At 56.1% G+C, this 26580-nt stretch overlaps 3 protein-coding genes across 7 annotated transcripts in view; 1 reads left to right on the forward strand and 2 right to left on the reverse strand.

The window, feature by feature from the left end:
* Positions 1-264: 264 nt before the first annotated feature.
* Positions 265-4155, reverse strand: RBM7 (RNA binding motif protein 7). Of its 2 annotated transcripts, none has more exons than XM_051812376.1 (6): positions 4012-4155; positions 2834-3929; positions 2470-2632; positions 1855-1957; positions 1606-1663; positions 265-1230 (listed from the first exon to the last, which is right to left on the reverse strand). In XM_051812376.1, the coding sequence occupies exons 2-6, from the start codon at positions 2927-2929 to the stop codon at positions 835-837; spliced, it is 816 nt and encodes a 271-aa protein (XP_051668336.1). In that variant the 5' UTR covers positions 2930-3929; positions 4012-4155; the 3' UTR covers positions 265-834. The 2 variants fall into 2 exon arrangements, with proteins under 2 accessions (XP_051668336.1, XP_051668337.1); XM_051812377.1 differs by having other exon boundaries at positions 2834-3808; positions 4012-4138.
* Positions 4156-4159: 4 nt separating this feature from the next.
* On the reverse strand, positions 4160-6806 carry NNMT (nicotinamide N-methyltransferase). Of its 2 annotated transcripts, XM_051812375.1 has the most exons (4): positions 6585-6806; positions 5895-6102; positions 5435-5795; positions 4160-4175 (listed from the first exon to the last, which is right to left on the reverse strand). In XM_051812375.1, exons 1-4 carry the CDS (start codon positions 6742-6744, stop codon positions 4170-4172), a joined length of 735 nt encoding a protein of 244 aa, XP_051668335.1. In that variant the 5' UTR covers positions 6745-6806; the 3' UTR covers positions 4160-4169. The 2 variants fall into 2 exon arrangements, with proteins under 2 accessions (XP_051668335.1, XP_051668334.1); XM_051812374.1 differs by lacking the exon at positions 4160-4175 and having other exon boundaries at positions 5262-5795.
* Positions 6807-24306: 17500 nt separating this feature from the next.
* The window catches only part of ZBTB16 (zinc finger and BTB domain containing 16), a 54107-nt gene continuing 51833 nt past the window's right edge, over positions 24307-26580 (forward strand). Inside the window, exons 1-2 of one of the 3 annotated variants that reach the window (XM_051812348.1) lie at positions 24307-24377; positions 25068-26399. In XM_051812348.1, the coding sequence (XP_051668308.1) occupies positions 25138-26399 (1262 nt within the window). In that variant the 5' untranslated portion in view covers positions 24307-24377; positions 25068-25137. Of the gene's footprint in view, positions 24378-24509; positions 24604-25063; positions 26400-26580 lie in introns of those variants that run through there. The other 2 variants (XM_051812347.1, XM_051812346.1) reach the window with 2 other exon arrangements.

The raw sequence follows: 26580 nt of genomic DNA on the forward strand, positions 1-26580 counted from the left end.
TCCCGGCGGCCCCCGCGCCGCCGCCCGAGCTCCCCCGGCTGTGGGCGCGCCGCGGAGGCTGCTGGGAGATGTAGTCCCGAGGTGGTGCGCGCAGCCCAGCGCGCTCCTCCCCGCCCCGGGTCCGCGCTCCCCGCCCCGAAGGAGGGGGTTTACCCGCCGGCTTTCCCCTGGGAGACTTTAATGCTCTTCTCCAAGGCAATATTGGAATATTCAAAGGGAACATCAGACAATGGGTTCAAATTGAAAGAGTAGGTTTAGACGAGATATTGGCAAAAAGTTCTTTACTGTGAGGGCGAGGCACTGGAACAGGTTGCACAGGGATGTTGTGGATGCCTCAGCCCTGGAAGTGTTCAATGCCAGGTTGTTTGGGGCTTGGGCCAGCCTGGGCTAGTGGAAGGTGTCCTCGCCCATGGCAGTGGGTTGGAATGAGATGAGCTTTAAGGTTCCTTTCAACCCAGACCATTCTGTGATTCTGATTCTGTATCAAAAATGCCATGAGGAATATTGCAGACACCAGGCAGCATCTGTCCTACCTCTATTCTGCTTAAAAGGCTGGACCTGCCCATCTGACAAAGACAGCCTCCTCTCCTCCAGAAGCACTGACAGCCACAGTTTCTCCCCCACTCCATCACAGTGTTTTTCTTTTCCCCATGAAGAGCCCTGAGGTGTGAGTTAACGCATTTAAAACTGAGACCAGAGTTTGGCAGGACTAGGCTGCTGGTATTTTTACAAACACTAAAAGGTGACTTCACTGGGGGGGTTTTTTGCGGGGAAGGCATTTTATACATGTACTCAGTAAGAAACGGGTCGCGTTTGCTTTGCGCTCAGAGTCCCTCAGTGCCGCGACGGGTGCCACTTGGCCTCCCTGTAGCTCTCCCTGCGGTGGTCGTAGTCGTGGCTCCAGCCGTCCCGGTGCCTGTCATCATAGGGCTCGTCCCGGCCGCCCCGGTAGTGGTGCTCGGCGTCGTGGCCCCTCTCGTCGAAGCCGTAGTCGTCCCGCTTGCCGCGGCCGTAGTCGGGGCCAAAGCGCTCCCGGCCGAAGTGCCGGCTGTCCGGCGGGTAGGGGTGGGCGCCCAGCCGGCCCTTGCGCAGCGCTGGCCCCTCGGGGCGCCGCGGCAAAGGGGAGCCCAGTGGCGGGGCGTGGAAGGCGTGGGGGTAGGCGGGAGGGGCGAAGCTGGGATGCTCATACTTGCTGCCGAACTGGGGCTGCTGCCGTGCCATGCTGTTCATCTGGGAGGGGGAGAGGGGAAAGGGAGGGTGAGTTTGGTGCTTGAAGGGGCAGAGAAACACCTAAACCCTGTGCTGGCCTCCCGATCACACTGTAAATACCAGGAGAATGGGACGGGTTGATGGACAAGCAAGACTGAACGGGAATTTACGGAACAGCCATTGCCCACTGCTTCACCCACAGCTGAGCTCCCACAGCTCAGAGCCTTCCTGACTGACACCCTGGATACCAGGAGCTTCAGATCTTCTGGAATTGTCCTTTTGAGGCTCCAAAAGAATATTCCCACAACCTCTCACAATCACAACAGGAAACAAGGACTCCGAAAAGGGGAGGCAGCTCCACCCCATGCTGCCCGTGAGCGTGTGCCATGGACATACCACCGCTTGTCTCTGCAGGCTCGGCGGGAACCCCGCGCCCTCGGTAACCCTCTCGTATCTGCAGGGAAAACAGAGCAGGGATTCCAGCATTAAACACACGACTGCTGCAGTCCAAGGGGCATCTGCATCCCGGCCGTGTCCCCTCCCTAGGGGAGACAGACCACGGTGCCCTGGGGAGGAGAAGCTGGAGCCAACAAGCCGTGCAGTGCCGCTCTCCACTCCAAGCTCCTGCGCTGGTGGGATTCGTACCTGCTGCAGTTGGAGGCTGGATGTGGCATTCCAGGAGGGATGGCACCAGCAGCTCCGAGCGGGGAACAGGACAGACTGGTGTCCTGGGCTGCATGCCTGCTCCCTGGGGAGACACAAACATTTCAGGAGACCCACAAACACCAGTGAGAGGAACTCGGGTGTGGAGGACACCAACAGCTTTCACAAGCTTCATTTGCTCTCAAGTTTTGTAAGGGATCTGCAAAAGCACATGGGCTAAGTCTCCAAAACAATTCCCACCAGGAAAGGGCAGCGATATTGTGACCACGTGCCTCGTTTAACCACCACGAGATGTGACTTTTAGTGCTCGTGTGATAATTTAGAACAGATCTCAAGGGTACAGAAGGAATAATCAGTAACAACCCAAGGAGAAGGCTTAGCCAAGGGGATTACACCAGCCACAAGGGACAGATGGTCCCTGGTGGAAGCACCGGGACAGGAGCGTGAGGTGAGCAGAGCAGGCAGGTGAGGGGCCCCTGGGTGAGAGGCACCTAAATGTGCCCAGTGAAACACGAATCCATTGGAGGCTGGGGAGCAGCTGACGGCAGTTCACTTTCCCTCCAGGAAAAGGGTGATTTGCGGCCCCTCCAGGGGTACCTGATCGGAACTGGATGCGCATGGGCCGCCCGTACAGCTTGATCCCGTTGAGCAGCTGCAGCCCGTACGGCACCGACTCCTCGTGCTTGAAATTGACGAAGGCGAACTGCTTGGGTCGTCCGTCCCGGTCCTTCGGGATCTTCACGGTGATCACGGGCCCCGCCTGGCACCGGGACCGAAGGCGTTAAACAAACACCGGGGGGAAGGAACCGCCGCCGAGCGCGCGCGCCGCCGAACCCTGTCCCGCGGCGGCCGCCGTAGCCCAGCCCGCCCGCCCCCCCCCCATAGCCCGCTGTGGCAGCCGAGGCCTCTCCGCCCCGCCCGCGCCCTCCCCTGCGCACCCAGCTCGGGGCCCGAGCGGTACCTGGTGGAAGAGCTCGAAGATGAGCTCCTCAGTGACCTTGGGGTCCAGGTTGCCCACGAAGAGCGTCCGGTTCACCTCGGCCGCCGCCGCCCCCATGGCCAAGTCCGGGGCCAGCCGAGCGCGCGCTCTCCGGCGGCCGCTCTCCGCGTGCGCGGGCGCGACGGCGCGACGTCACTGCGCGACCGCGCCTGCGCACACGGCCCTTCCGAGGCGCGGGGCGGGGAACGGGGCCGGGTACGGGAATGGAAATGGGAACGGGAATGGGGCCGGGTACGGGAATGGGAATGGGAGCGGGAACGGGGCCGGGTACGGGAATGAGAATTTGGAAAGGGAACGGGAATGGGAATTTGGAAAGGGAACGGGGCCGCGGCCTCGGGGGCGGAATCCCGGCGGGACGGCCCCGCTCCTCCCCGGGGGACACGGGATGTGCGGAGTCCCGCCCCGCTGCCCCGCGCCCTCCCGGGCCTCGGGAATTAACTGATAACCTGTAATCAACTAACAACCGGCAATAAACCCCGTTTGTCGCGAGGGAATCGTGGATGTGTTGCGTGTCCCGGTGTCGTGACAGCACCTGCGTCCAGGCGGTGACACCGCGCGGCTGGTGCCGGGCGTTCCCCCTTTCCCTGTTATTCCTGTTGGGAAACCGAGGGGGTCGGAGCCAGCCGGTTAAAACCCGGGGCGCAGGTTAAAAACCCCCAAACGGGCTGTTTGGAGACCGGGAAACCGCCGAGGCCCTGAATCCCGGGAGGGCTGCGGTGATACACTGGGTGTCCCCTCCTGGGGCTCCCGACCCCTCTCTCCCTCCGAGCCCAGCTGCTCCCGTGGCTGGATCCCGTCAGAGCGCCCTTCCCTGCGACTTCACTTCTCCAAGGACTTTGGAAAGCGGTTCCCCTGCCCCTGCCGTTGAATCTCCCCAGCCACTGTAATCCCCTGGGAATCCCAGAAGACACGGGATGTAAAACGGGTGTTTTCCATCTGGAGGAATTTCGAGAGGGGGCAGTTGAGCCTTCATTTCTCATTAGGTCCCAGCACAGCTCTGCTTTCCCTGTTAATTGGGTGCCGTTCATTCTCTCCACCCCATTACTCGCCACCGCACCTAGAATTTATATCCATTTGGATTAATCGCGTCCGCCTGGTTAAATCCCAAACAGCCACTCGTTCAGAAAGGGAGTTATTACCTCGCTTTGCCAGGACTTCCACTTTGCCTTAATTTCCCTGGAGCCTCGTTTGCCTTGCTGTGCCTTCTTTCCCCTCCCCGGCTCCCCTCAGGCTCGGCTGGGAGCGTGTGACGCTCGTGTGCCATCAGGGCTCGTTCCACGTGCAGGTCCTGCCGGGCTCAGGCCTGGCTCAGAGAACAGGAACCACTTCAGGTGCTTCACAGACTCGCTTTTGGAATTCTGTTGTCCTTTTTGTGTCACTGTTTTGTGCCTTTTTTGCTCTTTGAAGGAGCAAAGTGGAAAACTAGAAACATTTTTGATTTGGGGGGGAAACCCCATTTTAGCTGTCTTGTTTTCACTCTTAAAGTGCAGGCACTCAGGAATACTGGGAGATTTCAACCAATTTCACTTGCTAATTTCAACTTTAGAAAAGGCTCTTGGTGGTTTACTTTTTCAGGGGATTTTGTTTGCTTTTTTGTATATTTATATAATTATGGCTTGCTTTCTTGCTTTCCTTGCCTGGTGGAGGTACCCAGGACAATGTGTTCATGCAAAGTCATAGAATCGTGGGATGGTTTGTGTTGGAAGGGACCTTCAGCAACAAATCTTAACCATTTACCCAAAAGAAACCCTCTTGAGAACTGAGGCACGTTGAGTATGCAAATATTAGTGATTATTACATATGGCTGGGCTCGAGTATCTGTGTGATGAACCTCTGGTGTGTCACAGGTCGTAAACCGTGGGGGACAACTGTGTCTGGCCTGTGGTGCTGCGGGCAAAAGAGGTGCCCTGGGAACAGCAATCCCTCTGCCCTGCTCCCGGTGCCAGTGCCCGGCAGGTACCACTCACCAGGGCTGCAGCATTGGGTCAAACAACTGTTTATTACAGGTGTGCTGAAAGGATCAGCACGTGCCCTCAGCTCTGCTGGGGGCTGGGTGGGTGCAGGGCCTGCTGCTGCCCTCCACAGAGTCCTTTCCCCCCAGAGCTTCTCGGTGCGAGCCTGCAGGACTTGCCCACAAACAGTTCTGGGTGGGGACAAGTTCACTGCCTTTGTGGCCAAACATTTTTCCCATAGGAGTGGGTTTTGCTCTCCAAAAAGCACATCACAGCTGAGAGAGGGAAGCCTCTCAGAAGCTCTGTGCTGGCTTGGAAGGATGGCAGGGAAGGGACTGGGACACCATTCCTGTCCCTGGGCCAGGGGGAGCCAGCACGGTTACCTCAGGCCTGGGCTGCTGGAGTGCCAGTGCCATGTGTGCCACACAAATCCATGGTTAGAGCGCTCAGGAGTTTACTTGGTGCCAGATAAAGGGTTGGGTTACACCAGCAGGACTTTCTGAGCCCAGGCTCACGGCTGTTCTCCCCCCGTGCCCTCACACTCCACGAAGGGACGCCTGCGTGCCACCAGGCCGAGCGTACCCTGGCAGTCCATGCACTCCTCACTCACCGTGTACGGCTGCGCCTCGCTGAACGTCACCTCAAAGCCAGCAGCCTCCACAGCCGCCTCCACCTCGTGTTTCTCCAGGCGGAGGCACGAGAAAACCTGCTTGTTGAAGGCGTAGTAGGTTTCCCCGAGGACGGTCACCAGCACCAGGTGCCCCCCCGGCTTCACGAGGGTCCCGATGTTCCTCAGGGCGCTGCGGAAGGTGGGCAGGTCCTTGCAGGCACCCTCCAGGCACAGGGTGGAGACGATGCAGTCGGCTGGTGGCAGGGACACAGTGCCCGTGGGGTTGGCTCTGGTCACGTCACACTTCAGAACCTGCTTCACCTTCTTCCTCACTTTCTCCTGTTTCTCAGCCCACTTCTCCCTGGCAAGGAAATCCACAAAAAAGTAGAGGAAGGTTCCGTGGTTATTTAACATCTGTGCTTGTGGCTCCATGGCCACTGTGGTTGGACACCAGCCTCACCTGTCCCCTTCCAGCTCACAGACGTATTTCACCACCGGCACCCAGTCAAAGGCTCCTGCTTCGTTCCTCAGCCACCTCTCCAGCTCCCGGCGGTTCTGGTCGGTGTAGTCCAGGGCTATAATCTCCTGGAAGCGCTCACAAGCAGACAGAAGCTGGTAGATGGTGGGGCCACAGCCGACATCTATCAGGGTGCCACCTCTCAGCTCATCTGGTGCAGAGTCAGGGCAAAACCATCCCAGTGAGGACAGAGCCTCCCCCAGGGCAGAGACATCCCAGAGCCCCTCGGACTGTGCTCACCCTAACCCAGAAATGTGACCCCGAGTGCCACAGACCCACGGCACAGCCCCTGTGGCTCTCTGGCCACGGTCCAGCCCAGAGACAAGTCCTGCAGCAGGTCCAGAGCCTGTGGCAGGAGCAGTGCCGGCTCCTGGGGCAGGGGCACTGACCCCACACCCTCCTCCCCCAGCTGGGTTTGATGGTGTTCCCAGAAACAGGCACAGCTCCAGCTGCAATTCCCTGTATGCACAGACACATGCATGCAGGCAGAGGGATATTTTTAACAGAGCAGGAGTGTGTCAGTTTATCACAGGGTCTGCTCCATGTTGGGGCACATGCTCTGCTGTTGGCAGCCCCAGGGCAGCCCTGCAAATGGCACCGTCCAACGGCTCCGGACACCTCGGGAGTGCTCACCTAAGGAGAACATTTTGTGCAGGCTCTTCAAGTTTTGCGTCAGAAACACATTTGCCCCTTCCCGGCTGTCACTCATGCTGTAATATTCTTTCAGATATGCCTGAGGGTCGAAATTCTGCTGGTAAAAATCCGCCTCCGTGAAGATTGCTGGTGCGTCCATCCTGCCGAGAGCCAGCTCTGCTCCCCGCTCCGCCCATCCCACGTTGTACTTTGAGTTTGTTTGTCCTTCCTGTGTCCTTTGCTCCAGATTCCGGCTGGACGCATTCATCCGCAGGACTTACACTTGCTCCCCAGTTTCCTGCTGAGCCTTGCCTTTTCCATAATAACTCAGATTCCCCAGCAGCCCCCCAGCCTGCATGAGTGACCACAATTAATGGCAATTCCTGGGATTACAGTGCACATCCCTGGCTTCACAGTGACTGACAGCACTAAAGGAGTGCAGTGTGAGGTGGTGTCGCTGGCAGTCACTGCCTGGCAGCCCTGTAAGCTCTGTCCCACACTGCTGCTTCCTGAGAGCTGATGGAAGTCAGTGTGTTCAGGAACATGGCACAGGGCATTAAGGCCATTAGATGTCCTGGCAGAGGACAGCTGGAGTCTCTCCTGCAGGAAGGAAGGATCTATCCCTGCCCATCCATGAGAAGCACCTGCCAAAATTTCCACTCCATTTCCATAATTTTGTTGCTTTCATTTGTTTTAGGTTTTCCTTGGAAAAGTGCGATTTCACTTCTGAGCACCAGAAACCAGAATCTTCCCAGCCTCGGTGCCCGGGTTTTGCCTCTTTAGCTGGCTCTGAACCCTGTGCCCCTGCCTGTCCCATGCCGATGGGGTCCCAGCCTGCCCTGCAGCCCGCAGGAGCCCCTCGTCCTCCATCCCAAGCAGCACAGAGGGCACACGGTGGTGACACCTCCTTCGCCACAAAGAGGCAGCAGAGCCCTGCGCTTCTCGTGCTGGCGGGTCCCTGCGGCAGCTCATCCGCTTCTCGCTCGCCCAGCGGGAGCCGAAATGATCAAACAGTTTTAGGCTCATTACCGACTCTGAATCTATATAATTGGCCTTTGCTTTTTTAAAGATCTGTCATTAGGAGTGACGGTGGAGGAGCCGCCGCATCATCGTCAAACTTCCAAGTGCGACTGTGGATCCCGAGGTGCGTTTGCTTCACAAACCCCCTCACTGTGCGCGGCCAGACCCGCCGCTGCCGAACCTTCTGCTGCGGATGAGAGGCGTAAAAAGGACGTCAGCTTGAGAGATGAACACAGTAAAGAGGTTTTCTTCTGACTGCAAAGCCAACAACCAGCCCTCCCTGCTACTGCAGCGCTGAGACACGGGGCTAAAACGGTCTCTAAAGCCCCACAAGAGCCCCATCAGCCAGGCAAGCTGACCCTGGGACATTTGCCAGCACAGTGCTTATGTTCCAGTCCTTAGAGACTGGTTTTGCTCACTGAGTGACATGATTTGGGGAAAAAAGTACAAACTGTCTGCACCCAGAGGTCTTGGGGTATTTCTGAGCAGGGGTAGCAGAGCATCCTGGGGCTGGCAAGCCTTGTCCTCACCACCAGCCTGGCACTGCCTGCTCCTGGGAATCGTAGACTGATAGAATAGCCTGGGTTGGAAGGGACCTTAAAGATCATCTCATTCCAACCTCACCTGCCGTGGGCAGGGACACCTTCCACTAGATCAGGTTGCTCCAAGCCCCGTCCAACCTGCCTTTGAACACTTCCAGGGATGAAACAGCCACAGCTTCTCTGGGCAGCCTGTGCCAGGGCCTCCCCACCCTCGCAGGGAAGAATTCTTCCTAATATCTAATCTAAACCTACTGTTTATGAATGTGAAACCATTCCCCCTTGTCCGGTGACTCCAGGCCCCTGTAAATAGTCTCTCTCTGTCTTTCTTGCAGGCTCCTTTCAGGCACTGGAAGGCTGCAATTAGGGTCAGCCCAAAGAGCCACCCCCGAGCTGGTGGCAGCCCCCCAGACAGCTCTGCTGCTCCACGGAAGCTGGGCTCCAGGCATCCAAGTTCCATTTTCCCCCCTACTCTCATTTCAATCAAAGTGTGTGATTAGGGCTGTGTGAGCTCCATTGTCATCTCCACCTAAGTGCTGCTCTGATGGATGGAAACAGCACCTCAATGTTTACACCGAGGAACACATCGCTCTGCTTTCCTGGATAATGCACAAAATCTGCCACTGCAGGGAGGGGAAATCACACACACACAAAAAAAAAAAAAGAGCAGCCCCGGCAGAAGGCTGGGGAGGGAGGAGGGGAACCTTCCCAGCTGGAACAGCACCAGGTCATCAGCTTGGCCTCATCCCCTCACCTGGGTGGCATCTGGGAGGTTATAAAGGGCAGGGGAGGTTGGGAGGGACTGGTTTGGCACTCGGAGTGCCTTAAGGCATTGATGGTTTAGGCTCTACGTGGTCTCTGCCAGCAGTACAGCTCTTGTTGGTGTCCCAGAGCCAGTTTGGGAGCAGCCAGCTTGTGCCCCGAGCACTGGGTAAGCCCCAGGCTCAACCCAGGACCTGGGTATGAGCCTCAGCAGCCCCAGGGCCAGCCCTGGGCTCGGCAGTGGCAGCACTGAAGCCCTCCAGCCTGCAGCAGCACACCCGGAGACCCTTCCTGCCCTCCTGCTGCCTCCCTGTCCCAGGAGAGAGGTAAGCCAGGGTGCTGGGGAGGGCATGTGTGCTCTGAGGGTGGGACTGAAGCATCTTTGTCTCTGTTTCACATGGTTTTACTGGACTGAGCTCTAGCTGCTCCTCTCCTTCGTGTTTGCAGTACATGTAAAGAAAGCCCAAAAAGCAAATATCCAGTCTCAGATACTTATTGGGGAAGGGAGAAATGGTTCTTTTGTTGGAATCACTGGTTATTTGAAAAAAAGGTGGTGACAACTGTGCTCCTAAAGGATAATGTGCACGTGTTTTCCAAAGTGCAACAGCTGCTCAGGGACTTTCTGTGAACTCCACAGCTTTCTGTCATGAGCATTATTGGACCTGTAAGGGTGGGTCCACGTGCAGAGGGATGCTGGGCTGGGGAGACGCTGTGGTAGGGATATGGATCCCTTAGGGGCAGCACTGGGTGCTGATGCTTTTGGAAGGTTTGGTTCAAAGTGTGTGGGCTGGTTGTTTTGGTTGTTGCAGAAAACATTTTGAGTTTTTCCGTGTATTTATGTATTGAGCTTCAAGGTTTCTGTCGGGGTCGGAAGACTCCACCCGCTGCTGTGCCTTTCCCTCTGCCCCCTTTCTACCCGGGATAGATGCTTGTCTGAGTCTCTGTTGCACGGGCATTGATATGATCTTAGTTAAACAACAAGTAATTAACACCCGGGACGCTGCTGGGCCCCCACCCAGGGTCTCTCCCCGCGGCTCTCGCTCCCCGGAGGCTCTGCCCGCAGAGGGGAGCAGGAGCAGCCGGGGCCAGGAACAAAAGGTGCCTCTTCCTCCGCGTGGTGCAGAGGATCCCGAACAAAGGTTCCCGTTCCCTGCGCTCCTCTCCCTGCCTCTCGCTCTTCGATGGGGATTTAAGCCGTTCTTTTCCTGGTTTGAATTTCTCTGGGCTGCAACAAGAAAGTAGCAATTAACTGTTACAAGGCTGTTTTACAGTTTTGTGCAAACCCTTTCCATCCACTCTGCTTTAAATGGGTACATCTTTTATTCCCGGTTTTCGAGAGTGTAAAACTTTACTGCATTTTCTGCAAACCTTCATACTTTGCTTTGCAGTTTATTGCTCCCTCTGTGGATATATCTCACTCATAAATACGGCTTCCAGCTCCAAGTACTTGACTCGGAGCCGCAGTGCCTCGGAGAGGTTCCATTAATGGGACTTTGCCTAGAAATCATGGTGTGATTCATCCCAAACCTCTGTCTCTCCTCCACCCAACAGTGCAGAGCTCTGCAGAAGCGCTGTGGCAGCAGCAGGTTGCTCAGCCAGGTTATTCCTGCCCCTGCAGCAGGTCCCTATGGCTTTGGGAGATGTGGAAAGTGGCTCTGGAAAGCTCAGTGTGAGCTGGGGTGGCTTCAGGCACCACTGTAGTGGAGCCTTGGAGCAAAGGCTGCCTTAGATGGAGAGTTTCCTCTCTCTTCTAGGGATTGTTTACAGGTTATTCATTAAAAACTCTTTATTTTCCTATGATTAGCAAGGAATCTCCTGCTCTCCATGTGCTATGAGGGACAAATAGAGAGGTTGAACGTTGAGGTTCCTGTAGGTTTAGGTCTGATGTGGATGTGCTGTCTGTGACCACCCTGTAGCTTTTATTTCCATGGGAACACTAAGAGGGGCTCTTTAACGCTCCTGCCTGGGTTCTTTTTGGAAAGTTGTGGAGAAGTACTGTGCTTGACATGGGCTCAGGTGTCCAAAAATGGAGGCAGACAGGTGGAGGCAGAGTGGGGTTCTGCACAGTGCTGGTCCTGCCAGGGGCTCTGGGAAGGGGACAGGGCACTCAGCACCCAGGCAGGGGTGGTGGCCCAAGGGGAGGAGTGGGGGGATTGGTCCCTGCTGCAGACCCCAACCAACTACTGTTTTTCCAGGACTGTCATGACACAAAGGATTCAGAAAGGTGTGGGATATTAAGTGCAGCTTTCAGAGCCCCACGTGCTACGTGGTAATTTTCTTGCATTACGGCACTGGTGGCTTTAAAACCGCCCTCCTCCCGTCCCTGTAACAAAACATGATGCGTTTCCCAGGGAAGTGTTCAGGGCCGATCTGGTTGGTGTCCAGGATTGCAGCAGCACGGTGTGTTTGGGTTAATGGAGCTGTGCTGGTGTAAACACGGCCTCTGTGGAAAGGATGGCACAGGGTGGGGGCTGCTGTCGATTGGCACGACGTGTGCCATGCCTGGTCACCAGAAGCGGGGTGCCTTGTGCCACCCCTTTGAGCGTCCCACAGCTGTACTAAAGCTGCTTTTCCAGGGAAGAATAAGGTCTCTTTAAAAAGGCATTGGTTGTCTGTGTCCATCCCCAGAGCCAGGCTGGGTGCTCCCCACAGCCCCCGGGAGGGGAGCAGGGCGGGCACACGTTGGCAGCGCCGCGTTAGCGGATGGTTTATGGGACCATTTGCCGGTGCCGGTACCTGCAGCCGAGGCTCCAAATGTCAGAGCCGGGCGAGGGAACAGGTGGGCTCTGCGCGTCTCCAGGGCCCCACTAATTTGCAGGCAATAAATTAATGATGGGAACGGGGACAAAGTCCTATTCTGGGTGCAGGTGACTGAGCAATTCCCTTCTGGCAGGCGGAGGGAGGGAGACCTGCCACTGTCAGTGTGCCTTTGATTGTGTTGTCTGAGCCAGCCTTAAAGGTAGCCTGTGCTCGGCACTGGCTTTGCTCCTGCTCAGGGCTTTGGAAGTGGTGGCAAGTCGTGCTTAAAATAACGAGCCCCTCTGCTAATTACCTGAGACTGCCTCTTTGCACTGCAGGCTGTCGCTTACATCATCCCCATAGAGGAACCAGAGGTTTCCTTCAATCCCAGAGAGACAGGAGATGTTCAGAGCTAATGACATCAGCCCTGTCAGGAAAGGGTGTAAAGCCATTTGTACCCACACAGACCTGGCCCCTGGTGCCCAGCATGGGACAGGAGGAGACCCTGACAGGGAGCAAGGTCCTGCTCAGCCCCCTCTCAGCATCTGCTTTTGTCCCACCTGCCTCCAGGAAGGAGAGCTGGTGCTGTGCTGGAGGGAAGGTATAGGTGAGGGAGAGGTGCTTTGGTAGGGAACAGGGCCAAAAATAGCGGGGAAAAAGGAAAAGTACAGGAGTGGCACCGTATTGACCAAGCTGCATAACAAACTGTCATTTCCCACAGACCTTGTATCGGCATGTTTTCAGTTTTGCCTGTGCCATCTTTATAGAATTCCCGAGCAATGATGACCTGGGAGCTGTGACCTGGTAGCAGGTGGGAGGGCAGTGGGACTGATGCAAACTGTGCCAGTGGGAGGCAGGGAGCACTGGGCTCTCTCCAGCTCTCCTCTAGGAAGCACTCTGACCTCAGGGAAATGCTGCTGCACTTCCCAAAATGTGGAGGATGGCTCCAAGCAGTGCTGAGAGTGTGTGCAGCTTCTTAGGGTTGGAAAAGAGCTTTTTTGGAGATCCTTGGCTTCTCACTCTTCTCACCCTTGGAAGTGGGTGAGGAGTGAGATCGAGGGAGGGACCCCAGCATGGAAGAGCTTGGGACTCAGCAGTTCCCTGTCAGCTTGAGGGAGAAGGTAGTGGGAAATGCCCCATGGGCCTGGTCCCAGAGCCAGGAACCCCTTCCCATGCAGAGGTTCCCTCCAAAACAGGGATGAGGTGGATGCCAGGCTTGGAGGATTTGGTTAGAGATGGGAGCACAGTGTCTGGAGGGGTTGGATTGTTCAGGAGCCACACTGGGCACTGCTGGCAAACCTCCTTGTCCTGCAGAAGCGCAGGAGACACGAGGCTTCCCGGGAGCAGGCGGCTGTGCCCCGGCCCGACGAGCCCTCGCAGATGGCGGGGAGATAAACGACGCCATCTCCGTTCTGTAGTGGCTCGGTCGTAATTCCTGAAAGACATTTATTGGAGGCAGCCTTCCCTTTTTCAGGGCTGTGACTCCTCGGGCAGGGGGAATTGCGATAGGGAAGGTGGAAAGCACAACCCGGCGTTACTGATGAGAGCGGTGCCCAAACCCCCATCCATTCCTCTCCTCCAATTTTCTCCTCTGACAATTTATAGGTTAGTTTGATGCTTGAATAGCTGAGTCTCTCTAGTAATATGTATTCTCCGTAAGTATTCCCCGCTGTGGCATATCCTAAGAGAACTCCATCAAATAATTATCTTCCCTTTTATTTATTCACAGTCTTTTCACTCGATCTGCATCACGATAAAATATTCCAATGGCTTCCTCTTAGCACCGAGCCTTCCTGGATTGTAAAGTGTATTTATGTACAGTATTAAATCCGCCCTGCGCCGCTCTTTATCTCGCTGCTCTCCCCGTTCGATGCTGCCGTGGTGCACTGCCCTGGCCACCTCCTGCCTCGCCTCCCTGTGTCCCCATGGCACGCACTGAGCCTGTGCCACCTGCGCGAACCCCTGGGAGAGAGAGGGATCCGGCTGTGGCTGGTGCAAGGGGCTGGAGAGGGGCAGCCCCACCAGGGGACCTTCCTGCCTCCCTTGCTGGTGCTTCCAGCCGGGATGTCGCTGCCTGGCAGAGCCGAGCTGCCTGCTGGCAGTGCAAGGACGTGACTGCAGGGCGGCCAAGCGCAATCAGAGCAGGGAAGAAACCAATAACCTCCTTTCCCTCCTCCGGAGGGGCTGGAGGAGCAGTGCTGCTCTTCTCTAAGGACTCTGCAGGTCTCCCTGTGCAGCTGGCAGCGGATGGGCTCTGGGGAAGGATGAGTCCCTAAAAGGGGGCTACCAGGCAGGGGCAGCTTTTCCTACAGGAAGAGGGGATTTCAAGGAGTGATGTGCAGAGTCTGAGCCAGGGTTTCCAATGGTGGTGAGCATTTGGGAGCAGTCCCTGGAGGAGGTGTGGGCTGCAGCATGGCTGTCACTCATGGCAGGGGACATCCCTTCTGTACGGGGCAGTAGATCTGTGTTTGTAACAGAGAGCTGCGGGTCTTCCAAAATAGCACTTCTGACACCAGTATATCCTTCTTGTGTTCCTGTGGATTGTGATGTGCTGCACAGCAGCCTAATGGAGTATTTGGTGTCCTGCATCCCTGCTTGCAGCTTTAAAAGGCCCTGTGCAGGAACAGCAGCATACCCCAGGATGCACAGGTGGTACCTCGGTGTCTCTGCAGGCACGAGTCATCCAAGGGCATTCTGGGCTGAAGGGGCTCTCGTTGTCACATTCCGAGTCTGTAGCAGTGCCAAGGATTCTGTTAGGCCAGAAGAGCTCTCCACTCTCCAAGGCCGAGGGAGTCAAAGCAAGTGTAACTTTGTTTTCAAGTTTGCTCCCGTGGCTCTGCCCACAGGAGCGTTCCCTGGGAGCTGCAAGGCAGCACCAGCACTTTCTGCTGCACTGGGTCACTGTGATGTGGGAGCAGCAGTTATTAGGTTGGTCATGGAGAGAAATAGCGATGACAGTTCATAATTGTGGCTTTTCTACCCTGCTTTGCCCACAGCCAGCTTGGCTGGTAGGTGGAGAGGCTGGGAAAGGGTCGTTTCCCAGAAGAAGGAGATGCCAGGAGAGAGGACCGATCATAGTGAGGAGGAGGATGATGATCACGATGCTCCCACTCACTTGGTTCCAGTAGCTCTCAGAGTGGCATCCCTTCAACTTCTGGAGAGCCAAGTTCCCCAGCAAGGGTTAACTGAGTGTATAAAATTGATTGCGATTTTAGTAATTCAGTATAATCACAGTCTACCAGCAGGTTGCTTTTCCAGCAGGAGGGTTTGGAATTATTTTCTGGAGTTTGCAATATAGAACTTAAATTAAGCCTCAGAAGTCAGAGGAGCTCTGCTGCATCTCTAATGTGGTGCTAAATTCTCAGCAGCACATTCCCTGTATTAAAGCCTTTGCTGGCAATTAGGTTCATTAACTATCACAATACCTTATTTATTACTCGGCATGCCATATGGTTTCCCAGCTAAAGAATGGCACCCGTTCTAGCACAGACCATTTGGCATCATAAAAATGTTAACAAATAATGTTATGGCTCTCAAGGGCAAAAGGGCTCGCTGGGCTGCAGGTCTGCACGGCAGGAGAGAATATGAAAACATTTTTCTTCTATGGCAAAATAAAGAATTCCTCGAGACAGAAGTATTCAAAGAATATCCCGCTCGCATCACGCAAATGGGAGTTTTATACATGCCCATAATGGTTCTGTCAATATTTGCAGCAGGCAGCGTGCTCACTCATCTCCTTTCCTTCCCCCTGCTCCCTCCGAGCACGGATGGTGTTGAAGCACTGACAGGAAGGACACACCTCCATCTAATCGTGCCGTGTTTATGCCTCTTGATTTTTATTTCTTCTGATGGCACTGGCTCTCTGGTATCTGCAGCTCCTGGGGACAGGATTAATTATCTAGGACCATCCTTTATTACCATCCAAACTTCATCCCTGCAGAAGCAGCACTGGGCACTGCACTGAGACATCCAGTGCACCGGTGAGTGAACACAGCATCGATTCCTACTGCAGAGGAGTGGGTGTGTAAATATATATATGTGTGTGGGTGTAAGGGCTGAAGCTGCACCGGTGGAAACAGCTAATTGGGAGCCCAATGATGGAAGCTGTTCTGACTCTGAAAAGGGGAATATCCCAGTTGCAGTTAGTTTAGTGCTTTTCGGAGGAGATCAGGACCTGTTACAGCCCAGGCTGCGACTGTTACACAGGGTGCACTTGGTTCCTATTTTCAGCAGGATTAGGATTATGAGAGCAAGGGACAGCATTTCAGGTCACAGCAACTCGGGTTGTCTCCTCCTGGGTACTGTGTGGCCAACACATAAGGAAAAGGTGCTTCTCCATTCCTGCTCTGTGAGTGGATTCCCCTGGAATAAACATGTCCAAAGGAGGATTCTGACAAAGTGTAACTTAGAGTAGTACTGAAAGCACAGATTAAACCAGAATTTGTGATCCTGTTATAGTATCCCATGACTACCTCTGAATTTCCAGAAATGGGTCAGAAAGCCGGGTTTGAGGCACAAGCAATGCTGCTGCTGAGTTTCCTGGGTGATGTTCACTTGATGCCTAGTTGAGGTGCCTTCCTGGATTCTGCTCCTTGCTGATTCCTGGGTCAGCTTTTTGATTTCAAAGAAGACAATTCTTTCAGCGTGTGAGCTGAGGCTCCTGCATGTGGGTGGGTCTGTACATGGCCAGCTGAGGCAGCACAGTGCCAGCTCCCCAATTCCCCTGCCAACAGTCGAGTGGGTCAGGGCAGCCCCATGGCTTGGTGCCCTCCTGCTGAGAGCAGCCAGTGGCAAGGCTGGAGCAGTTGGTGCCCCAGGATGTGGGGCAGGATGTTCTTGGATAACTGCCAATGATGACCACTTCAAAAATGCTTCAATGTGCAGAACCTCTGCTCTTCCTTGGGCAGTGGCAGCAGTGAGGTGCTTGGCCAGTGCTGGGCTCAACCTGTGTGCAGTGACTGCAGCAGCTTCACCGTGCTCTGCCCTGGCAGTGCCCACTCCAGAGCTGCCTGTGTCCTGCTGGAACTGCCCTTCCCAGGGAGGGATGTGACGAAGAGCTGTATTGCTACAAAACTCACAGCTTTAATGCCAACAAGGATTATTTCTCATCACCTCAGCTGAACTCTTGAGCAATGTGGGTGAAGTATTCCACCTGCCAGTTCCCACAGCACTGCTTCAAGTTGGGAATTAAGCCATTTCTTTGGGAGCCCCTGTGTGTTGGTTTTTATCACAGTGGATGGCACGCAGCACCATAATGTAGGCAGAACCTAGTCCTGGGAATGACAGCGTTCCATGGGAGGATGAATGTGGTCAGAGATGAAGCTCTGTGCCCCCAGACAGTCACTGTAACATCCCCCTTCTGCTGGCCTCTGTGCCCCTCTCCAGAGGCTGCCAGCTCCTCTTCCATCCATCACCTTTGAGTTTTCCATTTCCATGTCACCTTCCCTTCAGCTAATTACTTTTTTTCATGAAAGTTGTAATTTGGTTTTTTGCCGCTTTGGATCCTCAAAAGCCTCTGGGTCTGGGATATTTCCCTCCATCCCCCTTTGCTGCCTCCACACCCTGTCAGTCCCTTTGCACAGCCCCAAGGGCCCTTGGCCATCTAGTGATGACATACCCCAGTTCTGCAGGGAGCATGGTGATGCCACCTCTCCAACTCTGAGCCTTTCATGGAGAACTCTTTGTGAGTGGAGAACTGTTTCCCAGATGACAGAGAGAAATGGAATTGGGGTCCATTTGTGGTTGCATTGTCATTTCCCAGGCAGCAGAAGCAGTAGAAAAGAGGCACATGGGTGAGAAAGAGCAGGCTGGGTTCCAAAGGAAATTAATACCTGGAGAGGAGCTGGGTGGTGCTGAAAGCAGCTGACCCCCAGTGACAGCCGTGTCACACGCTGTGCTGCCTCCCCCCGTTCGCATCCCCGGCCGTGGGGACACGTGGAGCCTCTGGCCCTGGGCAGACAGGTCTTATCCAGGAACGGCTTTGCAGGAGTGTTTACTTTCATTCCTGGGAGGCTGATCGAGCCGTTCCAGCCGGGAATGTGCCCTGGCCAAAGGTGGACCCTGCCAAGCTCCCTTCAGCATGAACACTGCGCTGTCCAAGGGCACCAGAGCCCACTGCACAGCCGGGATGTGAAGCCTGTGGGCATGGGACTCGTGGCAATAGATGTGTGTGCTGTGACTGAGCTGGAACATGACGATTTCTCCCGACCTTTGGGAAGGATTCATAAATTCTACCCTGAAAGGGCAGTTTGTGAGCTGCCTTGCTGCTCCAATGTTATCTGAGGCTTCGCTCACTGAGGAATCTGTGACCAGATAAGATACCGGGGGTTTATTGTATCTTCTGGCAATTATTAAGAAAATAGAATCAGTTAATATCTAACCTTGAACCTAGACCAAAACGTTTGGCCTCAGACTTCATTCTGCCTCTCTTGTACATTCTGGAGTTGTACATTTTAGAATGCTGTTAGGAATGATAGAAGAGATGAGCAGGAATTTAATCTGAGCCTAAAATACCGTCATTATGCAGCTCAAGCGTCTCAGAAACGAGGTCTGTGCCATGTGTGATTCAGCCACTCGATCTTTTTGTCCCGGTGCAAGAAAGGGAAGGAGGAGGAGGAGGAGCCCCTTTGGCAGAAGTTTCCCCAGCTGTGAAGGCATTTTGTGTGAATATTTAATGCATAGATATGTTAAGAGCAGGGAAGGGAGGGGGGAAGAGGCTTCCACGAGTGTGGGCTTTTGTTTGCCCTGTCAGAAGCAGTAATGCGTTCTCTGTGCGCACACACAGAGTACATAAATACATATAAATATCCTCTCCCTTGGAAAGGGGAGCAGATGACTGTGCAGCTGGAAAAGGAACATGGAGCACTGCCCTTGCTAGAGAGGGAGGATGGAATTAGGGCTGAAGGTGTTTGTTGGGTGACTGGGGTCCAGGACGTGGCTCACTCCCTCCAGTAAATGAACTTGAGCATTGCGAGGGCACAGAAACCATCTGCTTCCTGTGGGACCGAGGATGCTGCTTGTGGTCCTGGATGACTTACTGGTTTTAAACCCCAAAGTCATTCCAGGCTCTTGCAAACAGTCCCATTAAAGGCAGGGAGAGGTATAAGCAATATGTTAATGATATGCTGATCTCGTGCTCAGAAAAGCATGTGATGGGTACTTAACTCTCCTGAAATTCTTGTTAGTGTCTGAATTTGGGCATGATCCTCCTGGAGAAAGAACAGCCCTGGGTGGAGGTGCAGCCCAGTGCCCACTCCTGGGGGACCAGCCAGCACGAATGGTGTCTGGCAGCACTGAAACCAGCTCTTTCCCCAGCACTGCATCCATCCTGAGGAGAGCCAAAACTAAAGGGAGGTGGGGGGAAAGCAGGATGAAACCGGGACACAATCCCTCACTAGAGCAGCCCCTGTTTTGGGAGGCAGAGCAAGCCCCCGGCAGTGCTTTGCTGAGGCCCTGGTGTAGATTCTGCTCTATTTAAAGGATTTTTTTTCCTGGGATGAACTTTACCAAGCACATGCCCAGCCTCCCCAGCACCGTACAGTCAGGGCTGACATTTAAAGCCTCAGCACATCTCTTTCCTTGTCCCATGCAGGATGTCAAATATGCCAGGTTAAGAGAAGGGGGAAAGAGGAAAAATAGTTACACAGTAAATTAAACAAGGCCAACCCCTCTCCTGCTTATTAGGGCTTCAAAAGTTGCTACCTCTGGCTCGAGCTCTCTCAAATACATACAAAGGGTAACTCTAAAAATAGGTCCTGTACTAATGGTTGGGTCACAGCCTGCTAGAAGGAGACATTTTTATTTAATTGTGAGCCCGGCAGCGTGTTTCTGGGGGGAAGTACGTAAACACAGCACTCAGAGCCTGGCTGTAAAGTTTGTGCTCCTTCGCTGAGTCACTGTGGCTAAATTCCCCTTTGTATGGGGGATTTAGGGGAGGAATGTGGGAAGGCTGGCCCAGGCTGCCGCCCTCCTGAGTCACCGCTCTGCTCATCCTCCAGCCCTGGCAGGCTCAGGGCTCTAAGCCACTAATTAGCCTCATTGTCTTAGGGCTGGAGCATCTGTAACCTGGCAAGGGGGGGAGGATGGAGGGACGGGCTCCTGGAAGCCCATGAGCAGCACGTATCTCCTTGCACTCGTGTTTTGTGCGTCACAGCCCACCTCTCGACAATCCCAGTGTGATGCTGATCTGCTCCTTCCATGGGACAGCATCGATTCCGTCATCCCTACGAGTGAGCAAAGTTGTAACAGAGCAGTGCTTCAGAGCAGGAAGGGTTTTAGTGCCCCCTCATTTGTTGTTCGGATGCTGTATCCCTTAAAGGATCCTGCTTTAAAGAAAAGAGGAGACAAAGAGGGATTTTGGGGCTGGCGAGCTGCCGGTTGCTCACGGGTGCCAGTGTGCAGCAGCTTCAGTTGGAGCTGCAGGGATGTGCACAGTGACACGCTGGCTGCTCGCTCACGTGGTGGTGACACGGTGGCTCTCGTGGCTGCTGCCGTGCCTCTGTTGCGTGCTGGAGCGTGGCCGGGTGGCATCCTGGCATCCTGCACACAGCCAGGGCCGGGAGGTTGGAGGGAAAAGGCAGGCACCTGGGGAAGGGTGGACAAGGCTTCTGCAGCGTGACAGCCCACGTGTGTCCAGTCAGCTCTGCGTGAACTATCGGGCTGTACATGTTCCCCTTTCCCACGACAGCGGGTGGCTCCTGTCCAGCCCCGTTGGGGCTGGTTACAGCTGACCTCCAGCAGCAACTTTGGGATCAATTGCAATGTGGGTAACCAGCGTCCCACCGCCCCACGCCGCAGCCCCCAACCCAGCTGCATCCTTGCCGTGACTCTCAGGTTCCCTTTGTGCAGCGCACGGGGGCACAAAGAGGGGCCTGTTCCCGGCCCCTCCGCTCCCCGGGGCCACCACAATGGTGCGGGTCTGGTGTCCGCGCGCTCGGACAGAACCTGGTGCTAATCAATGGGGTTTAGAGGAAGCTTAACGTGCCGTGGCTGCTCGCTGAGCAGCCTTGCCGGGGCTTCCACCCTCCCCCTTGCAAACAGCTTTGTGCATTTAGGCTTTTTTTTTTTTAAGTAAAGTCTAACACATTTAATCATCTTTTCATAAGCTGTCAGCTTGCCGTGCGCCAAAGCAGAGCAGCGCGCTCGGCCCCGGCTCCCAGCAGAGCGAACGCGCCCGGAGAAATCCTGGTCCAGGGAGAGTGTGTACATTAGGGCTCAGGAGCTGTGAACTTCCCTCAGGGTCTGTGGCAAGATCAAAAAGCAGTTTTTGAAAGTCATGGATTTTTTGACTGAAGTTCAAACAGATCTCGTTTTGCGCAGCATCCTTGCTCCAGTGTTTTGTAATTCAGCTCTGCACCAGCAAGGCTGGAAAACTCCAAATGCACCAACTGTTCCTGGAAAAATGTGCAAATGGCAGCATCAGAATGTGCCTGTCCCCCACCCTGTGCACAGCTGGTTCTCTGCAGCAGAGGGGAGAACAGGTCCAGGAGGCAGAGCTGGGGTGGGGGGCAATCAAAGTTAGGGCCCAGCAAGCTGAAGAAGTGGGAGCCGTGTGGTTGTGTCTCTTTCTCGGGTAGGGAATGGCACTGGAGGAATGTGGGTGAGGGAAAAGGGCATTTGCCCAGGGAGAGGGGTAGGAGCACCTGTTTTAGGGGTGATGGAGAGGAGCTGCTCCTCCTCCCTTCCAATTCACACAGGGTAGGTGAGACCTTCTGGCTGAAGTTGTCTCCCTTCTTTTTTTGTGGACTAAGCATCCTGAACAAAGAATTTCCTTTCTTATTGTAATTTTGGAAACTGGTCTGTTTTCCTCTCCTCTCCATGCACCTAGACATGTCCTGGAGGAGCATCCTGATGCTGCTCTTGCTGTCATCCCTTGAAATACTTACAGGCTGCTGCTTTGCCTGATCCATGCTCTGTGGAGCTTTTCTTCACACGGGCCCAGCGCTGCTCACCAGGGTATTTCCACTGGGAAAGCAAACGTTTGTGTCTCCCCGTCCAAAATAACCGACGGGCTGGGGGTTAGAAGTGGATCCAAAGGGATCCCTTGGTTTCCTGGGAAGGATGTCCACGCTTCACCTGGTCCTCACACGGGAAGCCCTTCCCGAGGAACCACCGACTCAGGGGTTTAATGCTGGAGGTTAATAATAATCGCACCAGGCAGCACATCATTGCCCCGTATCTGGTTGAGAGATTTACAAGTGAAACTCGTGGCAGAGGAAGAAATTGCCTCAATCACTTGGAGTAATGGCACATGGAGAGGCACTTGGGCGTGACTGCTACTTAACACAGAGCCCAGCTTGGCTTCATTTAGCTGCTGGTGCCTTTCTAATAAACACGTTACACTACAAGGTGGGGATTAAGAACAGAAAAGTAAATAAATTGGAAACTGATGGGGAGAGATGGGAGGGAAATGGAAGGTACCAGCAGGGAGCAACAAGGAATTGACTCCCATGCCAGGGCCCAGGGAAATGACTCCAAAGGCCAAAGCTGCAGTTTCCCAAGCATCTCCCTGGGCCTCACCAGGGGGCCACAGGTGCTAGGCAGCCCCATAGCTGCCCCCTACCCTGCAGAGCTGCTCCTGCCCCAAGGTCACAGGGCTGGCAGCCTGCTGCAGCTCCAATACCTAATCCTGGGGATGGTTTTCCTTCCCTTCTCAGGGCACTAAGGCAAGCAGCTGCTTCTGCTTCTCCTCTTAGGCTGGTGGATGTGTCTGGATCAGTCCCTCTCTTCCAGACCGAGGCACCTGATGTGTATGAGGTGATGGGCACCTCAGTTGAGGCTCCACAGGGAGAAGTTGGTGTTTCTGTAGTGTTTTCCCCACACAGCACGTGGGGGGATTGCTGGGGAAAGGGAGGTGATGCTCAAGGTCATGGAAAAGAGGCTTGGACTTTTTCACATCTTAATGTGCATTATGGTCACTCTGCCTCCTTCCAGGAAGGCATGTCCCAGCTCCATCTGTGCTCAGGGTGTGGGGTACAGAAAGAGTTTGGGAGAAAATAGGGCTTAAGTGGAAAAATGCTCTGGCCTGAGTTGTTTACCCAGCTCATCATCCTGCCTTGCCTCTGGAAGCAAAACCACCCTCCTGTGCAACCCCTCCCTTCTTCAGGGAGGTCTCCAAAGGCACTGACACTATGGATGCCAGGAGGGGTTTGGGCACCCAGTGCCAGGGCATGTGGGGTTTTCCTGCTTGGGGTCGCCAGGCCAGTTGGTGCCTTTGGGGAGAGGTGGCCATGGGAAGCAGGTCTCTTAAACAATTCAGTAGCTTTTACTACATGTATTAGAGGAGCAACAATAAGTGCAATGCACCAGTTGACAGGAAGGACTGGGGGGTTAATTTTCAGGATGCTGCCTGGGAATTTAGCCATGGGATTTCCATTACTGCTAATGGGACTCACGCAGCTTAATTTCATGTGAGCTACACTAAAAATGTACATCTAACCACCTGCAAAATTTCAGTCCTGAAATCGAGCCTTTTAAAAGTTAGAGGAGGGTAAACAAACACCTGAAACCACAGTGTCTCACTATTTCCCCCTCTCAGCTGCTCAGATTTTAAAGTCTGGGAGCGGGAGGAACTCGAGCAGTTTGAGGCAATTAAAAACCCCATCCTGCAGGCACGCTGGCTGCCTGCGCACTGCGCCCTCGCTCTCTGCCAATTACAACAGCAGAGTTATAACCCCCGAAAAAACAGGGGTAACTGATGCCTCACCCTTAACTATAGCACGGCGAGCGCGGTGTTATCGTACACATCTAATAACCCGCGCAGCGCTGCCGTGCATCGTGAGGCCTCCGTTATTAGGCTGTTCTCGTTAAATGACTGCTATCATCTGGTCCCAAAGTACATTAAATCCCATTATAATTATAAACACACTTTCCCATAACGTTCTCCTTAGATTACATTTGCGCTGCTTTACCCCAAGGGTATCTTTGTACTAATGCCGTCCGTGTTTGTTGTTTTAGCTGACGATGCCGGGCCCTGCGCTGGCTGTGGTGTGCCATGGGTGGTGTGGGGAGGGAGGGAAGGAGGGAGAGCTCTGTGTGGCTGCCACCCTGCCATCCCCTGAGGATGACACATGTCTCTGGGTTCACCGAGCGTGGGCAGCAGCAAAGAGCCAGGGCACATACACGTCTCTGGCCAAGGATGCTCGGGGTGCAGCTCCCTCGGTTCGTGGCCCGTGTCTCATGCCACTGCTTTGTGCTGTTGTTGTTGGAGTCACGGCGCTGCCGGTGTCTCCCTGCTGTGTTTCAATCCTTTCTCGAAGCCACCGTCGCCGATACTTGCGCAGACCCCCATGGCCCGTCCCGGGGTGCGGGCACTCGCCGCCTCCCTACGTACAAAAGGTGCCGGTGCGGGGTCGGCATTTCGTCAGCGGGAAATCAGCTTCGTCGGGGCGACGCGTGCTCGGTGTCACATCGTGTCACACCCCTGCAGGAACCCAGCACCGGACCCCGAACTGGGCTCTGGGGATGGGTTTCACCGTCTCCTCCCCCGGGGCCGGGGGTCCGCCCAGGCGCGGCGCGGGGGGCGGCTTTGTCTGTGGCGGGCGCGGCGCCGTGCGCAGCCCGTCGGGGCGCGCAGCCCCGCTCGGAGCGGGGCCGGGGGCACCCGCGTCGCTCCCCGGGGCCGCTCCGCGGGGCCGCGAGGCTTCCGGGTGCCGGGCTCCCGCCGCCGCCCCCGGCTCCTCCATGTTTGTTGTCGGCAGCGCTGTCCAGCCGCTCCCGCTCCGCTCCCCGCAAGGTGCGGGGCTGCGCGGGGCGGGGCGGGGCCGGGCGGGGGCGCCCGCACTCAGCGCGGCGCGGCGCGGGGGGAGCGGGCGCGGGCGGAGGGTGGGTGGGGGCGGCCTGACGCGGGCGCGGGGCGGCCCGTGGGCCGGCGCCGCCGTGATTTGCTGCGCGGCGCGGCGAGCGGCGGCGGCGGCGATGAGAGCGGGCAGTGCGAACTGCCGGAGCAGCCGCCGGCCGCCGTGAGTGCGGGCGAGGGGGGGCGGCACCGGGACCCCCCACCCCGCCGCGGGGCCGGGGCTCTGCCGCTTCGCCGCGCACCTGATGGGGCCGCGCTGCCGGCAGGACGGGGCGGCCGGAGCGGGAGCCGGGCGGTGGCGGGGGATGCGCTGCTTCCCGTCCCTTCCCTTCCCCGGGCGGCGGCGGCGGGGACGCGGCTCCGGCGGCCGCGGATCCGCCGAGCGGCGCAGAAAGTTTCGGGCGAGTCGCTGCTGGGCTGCGGGCTAACTTCCCTCTCCTCCCCGCTCCCTTTTCCTCCCTGCTCTCTTCTCCCTCTTTCCTCTCCCTTCTGTCCCCCGGCTTTCCTCTTTCCTCCCCCTTTCTCTCTTTTTTTCTCCTTTCTCTCTCTTTCCCCCCTTCACTCTCTGCTCCCCCTTCCCGCTCCACTCCGCTCCTCTCCCCCTCCGCCTTTTGTTTTCGCAGATAGTCGGCACACAAAGCTGGTCCCAGATTTGAGTGACGGCGAGACACCCTGATGCGCGAGCCTGGGGCGCGCCATGGATCTGACTAAGATGGGGCTGATCCAGCTGCAGAACCCCTGCCACCCCACCGGGCTGCTGCACAAAGCCAACCAGATGCGCCTGGCGGGGACGCTGTGCGACGTGGTCATCATGGTGGACAGCCAGGAGTTCCATGCACACCGGACCGTGCTGGCCTGCACCAGCAAGATGTTTGAGATCCTCTTCCACCGCAACAGCCAGCACTACACCCTGGACTTCCTCTCGCCAAAGACTTTCCAGCAGATCTTGGAGTACGCATACACCGCTACCCTGCAGGCCAAGGTCGAAGACCTGGATGACCTGCTCTATGCTGCCGAGATCCTGGAAATCGAGTACCTGGAGGAGCAGTGCCTGAAGATCCTGGAGACCATCCAGGCCTCTGAGGACAACGACACTGAGGTCGCCATGACTGACGGAGGTGCCGCTGCCGAAGAAGAGGAGGAGAGGAAGTCGAGGTACATCAAGGGCCTCTTCATCTCCAAGCCCACTGGCGAGCACGGTGGCTATGCTGGCACGACCGGCCAGAGCCTGCCACCAGCCACAGCAGAGCAGAGCCACTCTGCCTCTGTGTCCTACTGCTCCCTCTCCGCCATGAGCCCCACCAAGGCGGCGGTGGACAGCTTGATGACCATTGGGCAGTCGCTGCTGCAGAGTGCCCTGCCACCCGCTGCCCCCGACGACTCGCGCCCCACCACCACCCGCCGCCCCCCCGGCCTGGCCGAGGTCAAAACCGAAGCGATGCAGGTGGACGAGGCCTCCAGCCATGACAGCCCCCGGACAGCCGAGCCTGGTGCCTCCAGTGGGGAGAAACCTGATGAGAAGGGCAAGGAAGGGCCCGGCACCCCAACCCGCAGCAGCGTCATCACCAGCGCCCGCGAACTGCACTATGCCCGTGAGGAGGGCACTGAGCCGCCCCCCGAGCCCGGTCAGGGGCTGCCACTGGGGCCGGAGCCATCCGCTGCCACCCCAGGCGAGAAGCCCTTGGGCATCTACTCGCTGCTGCCGAACCACAAGACTGAGCCGGTGCTCGGCGTGCCGCCGACCGTGGCGTCCGCCCTGCATGTGCAGCCGGCCCTGGCTGTCTCCATGGACTTCAGTGCCTATGGGGGGCTGTTGCCCCAAGGCTTCATCCAGCGGGAGCTGTTCAGCAAGCTGGGGGAGCTGGCAGCTGGCATGAAGACGGAGAGCAGAGCCCTGGGCGAGCAGTGCAGCGTGTGCGGGGCAGAGCTGCCGGACAACGAGACCCTCGAGCAGCACAGGTGAGTGCCGAGGCCGTGCCGTTCATGCTGCACCGGGCAGCCTGGATCTTGCCAGAGGGTTTCAGTTTCTGACTGGGCGTTCTGTGTGTGCTGGAGCAAAGTTTCTGCCGCGTACCCTAAAACTAGGCTGTGGAGTAGTGTGCTCAGAGGAATGACTCTTGCAGCTCCCCCAGGTCTGGCA

The sequence above is a fragment of the Manacus candei genome, unplaced genomic scaffold (genome assembly GCF_025592945.1).
Source record: "Manacus candei isolate 608988 ecotype Guabito, Panama unplaced genomic scaffold, ASM2559294v1 h1tg000086l, whole genome shotgun sequence".
Taxonomy (NCBI): Eukaryota; Metazoa; Chordata; class Aves; order Passeriformes; family Pipridae; genus Manacus; species Manacus candei.

Bases quoted from the DNA above. Each gene is read 5' to 3' on its own strand.
- NNMT (XM_051812374.1), bottom strand. From the start codon at position 6,744: ATGGACGCACCAGCAATCTTCACGGAGGCGGATTTTTACCAGCAGAAT. The intron at 6,103-6,584 runs GTGAGCACTCCC...ACTCTGCACCAG, and splicing joins GCACAAAATGTTCTCCTTAG to ATGAGCTGAGAGGTGGCACC. The intron at 5,796-5,894 runs GTGAGGCTGGTG...TTTCCTTGCCAG, and splicing joins TGTGAGCTGGAAGGGGACAG to GGAGAAGTGGGCTGAGAAAC.
- RBM7 (XM_051812376.1), bottom strand. From the start codon at position 2,929: ATGGGGGCGGCGGCGGCCGAGGTGAACCGGACGCTCTTCGTGGGCAAC. The intron at 1,958-2,469 runs GTACCCCTGGAG...GTGTCTCCCCAG, and splicing joins GCGCATCCAGTTCCGATCAG to GGAGCAGGCATGCAGCCCAG. The intron at 1,664-1,854 runs GTACGAATCCCA...TTTTCCCTGCAG, and splicing joins CCAGCCTCCAACTGCAGCAG to ATACGAGAGGGTTACCGAGG.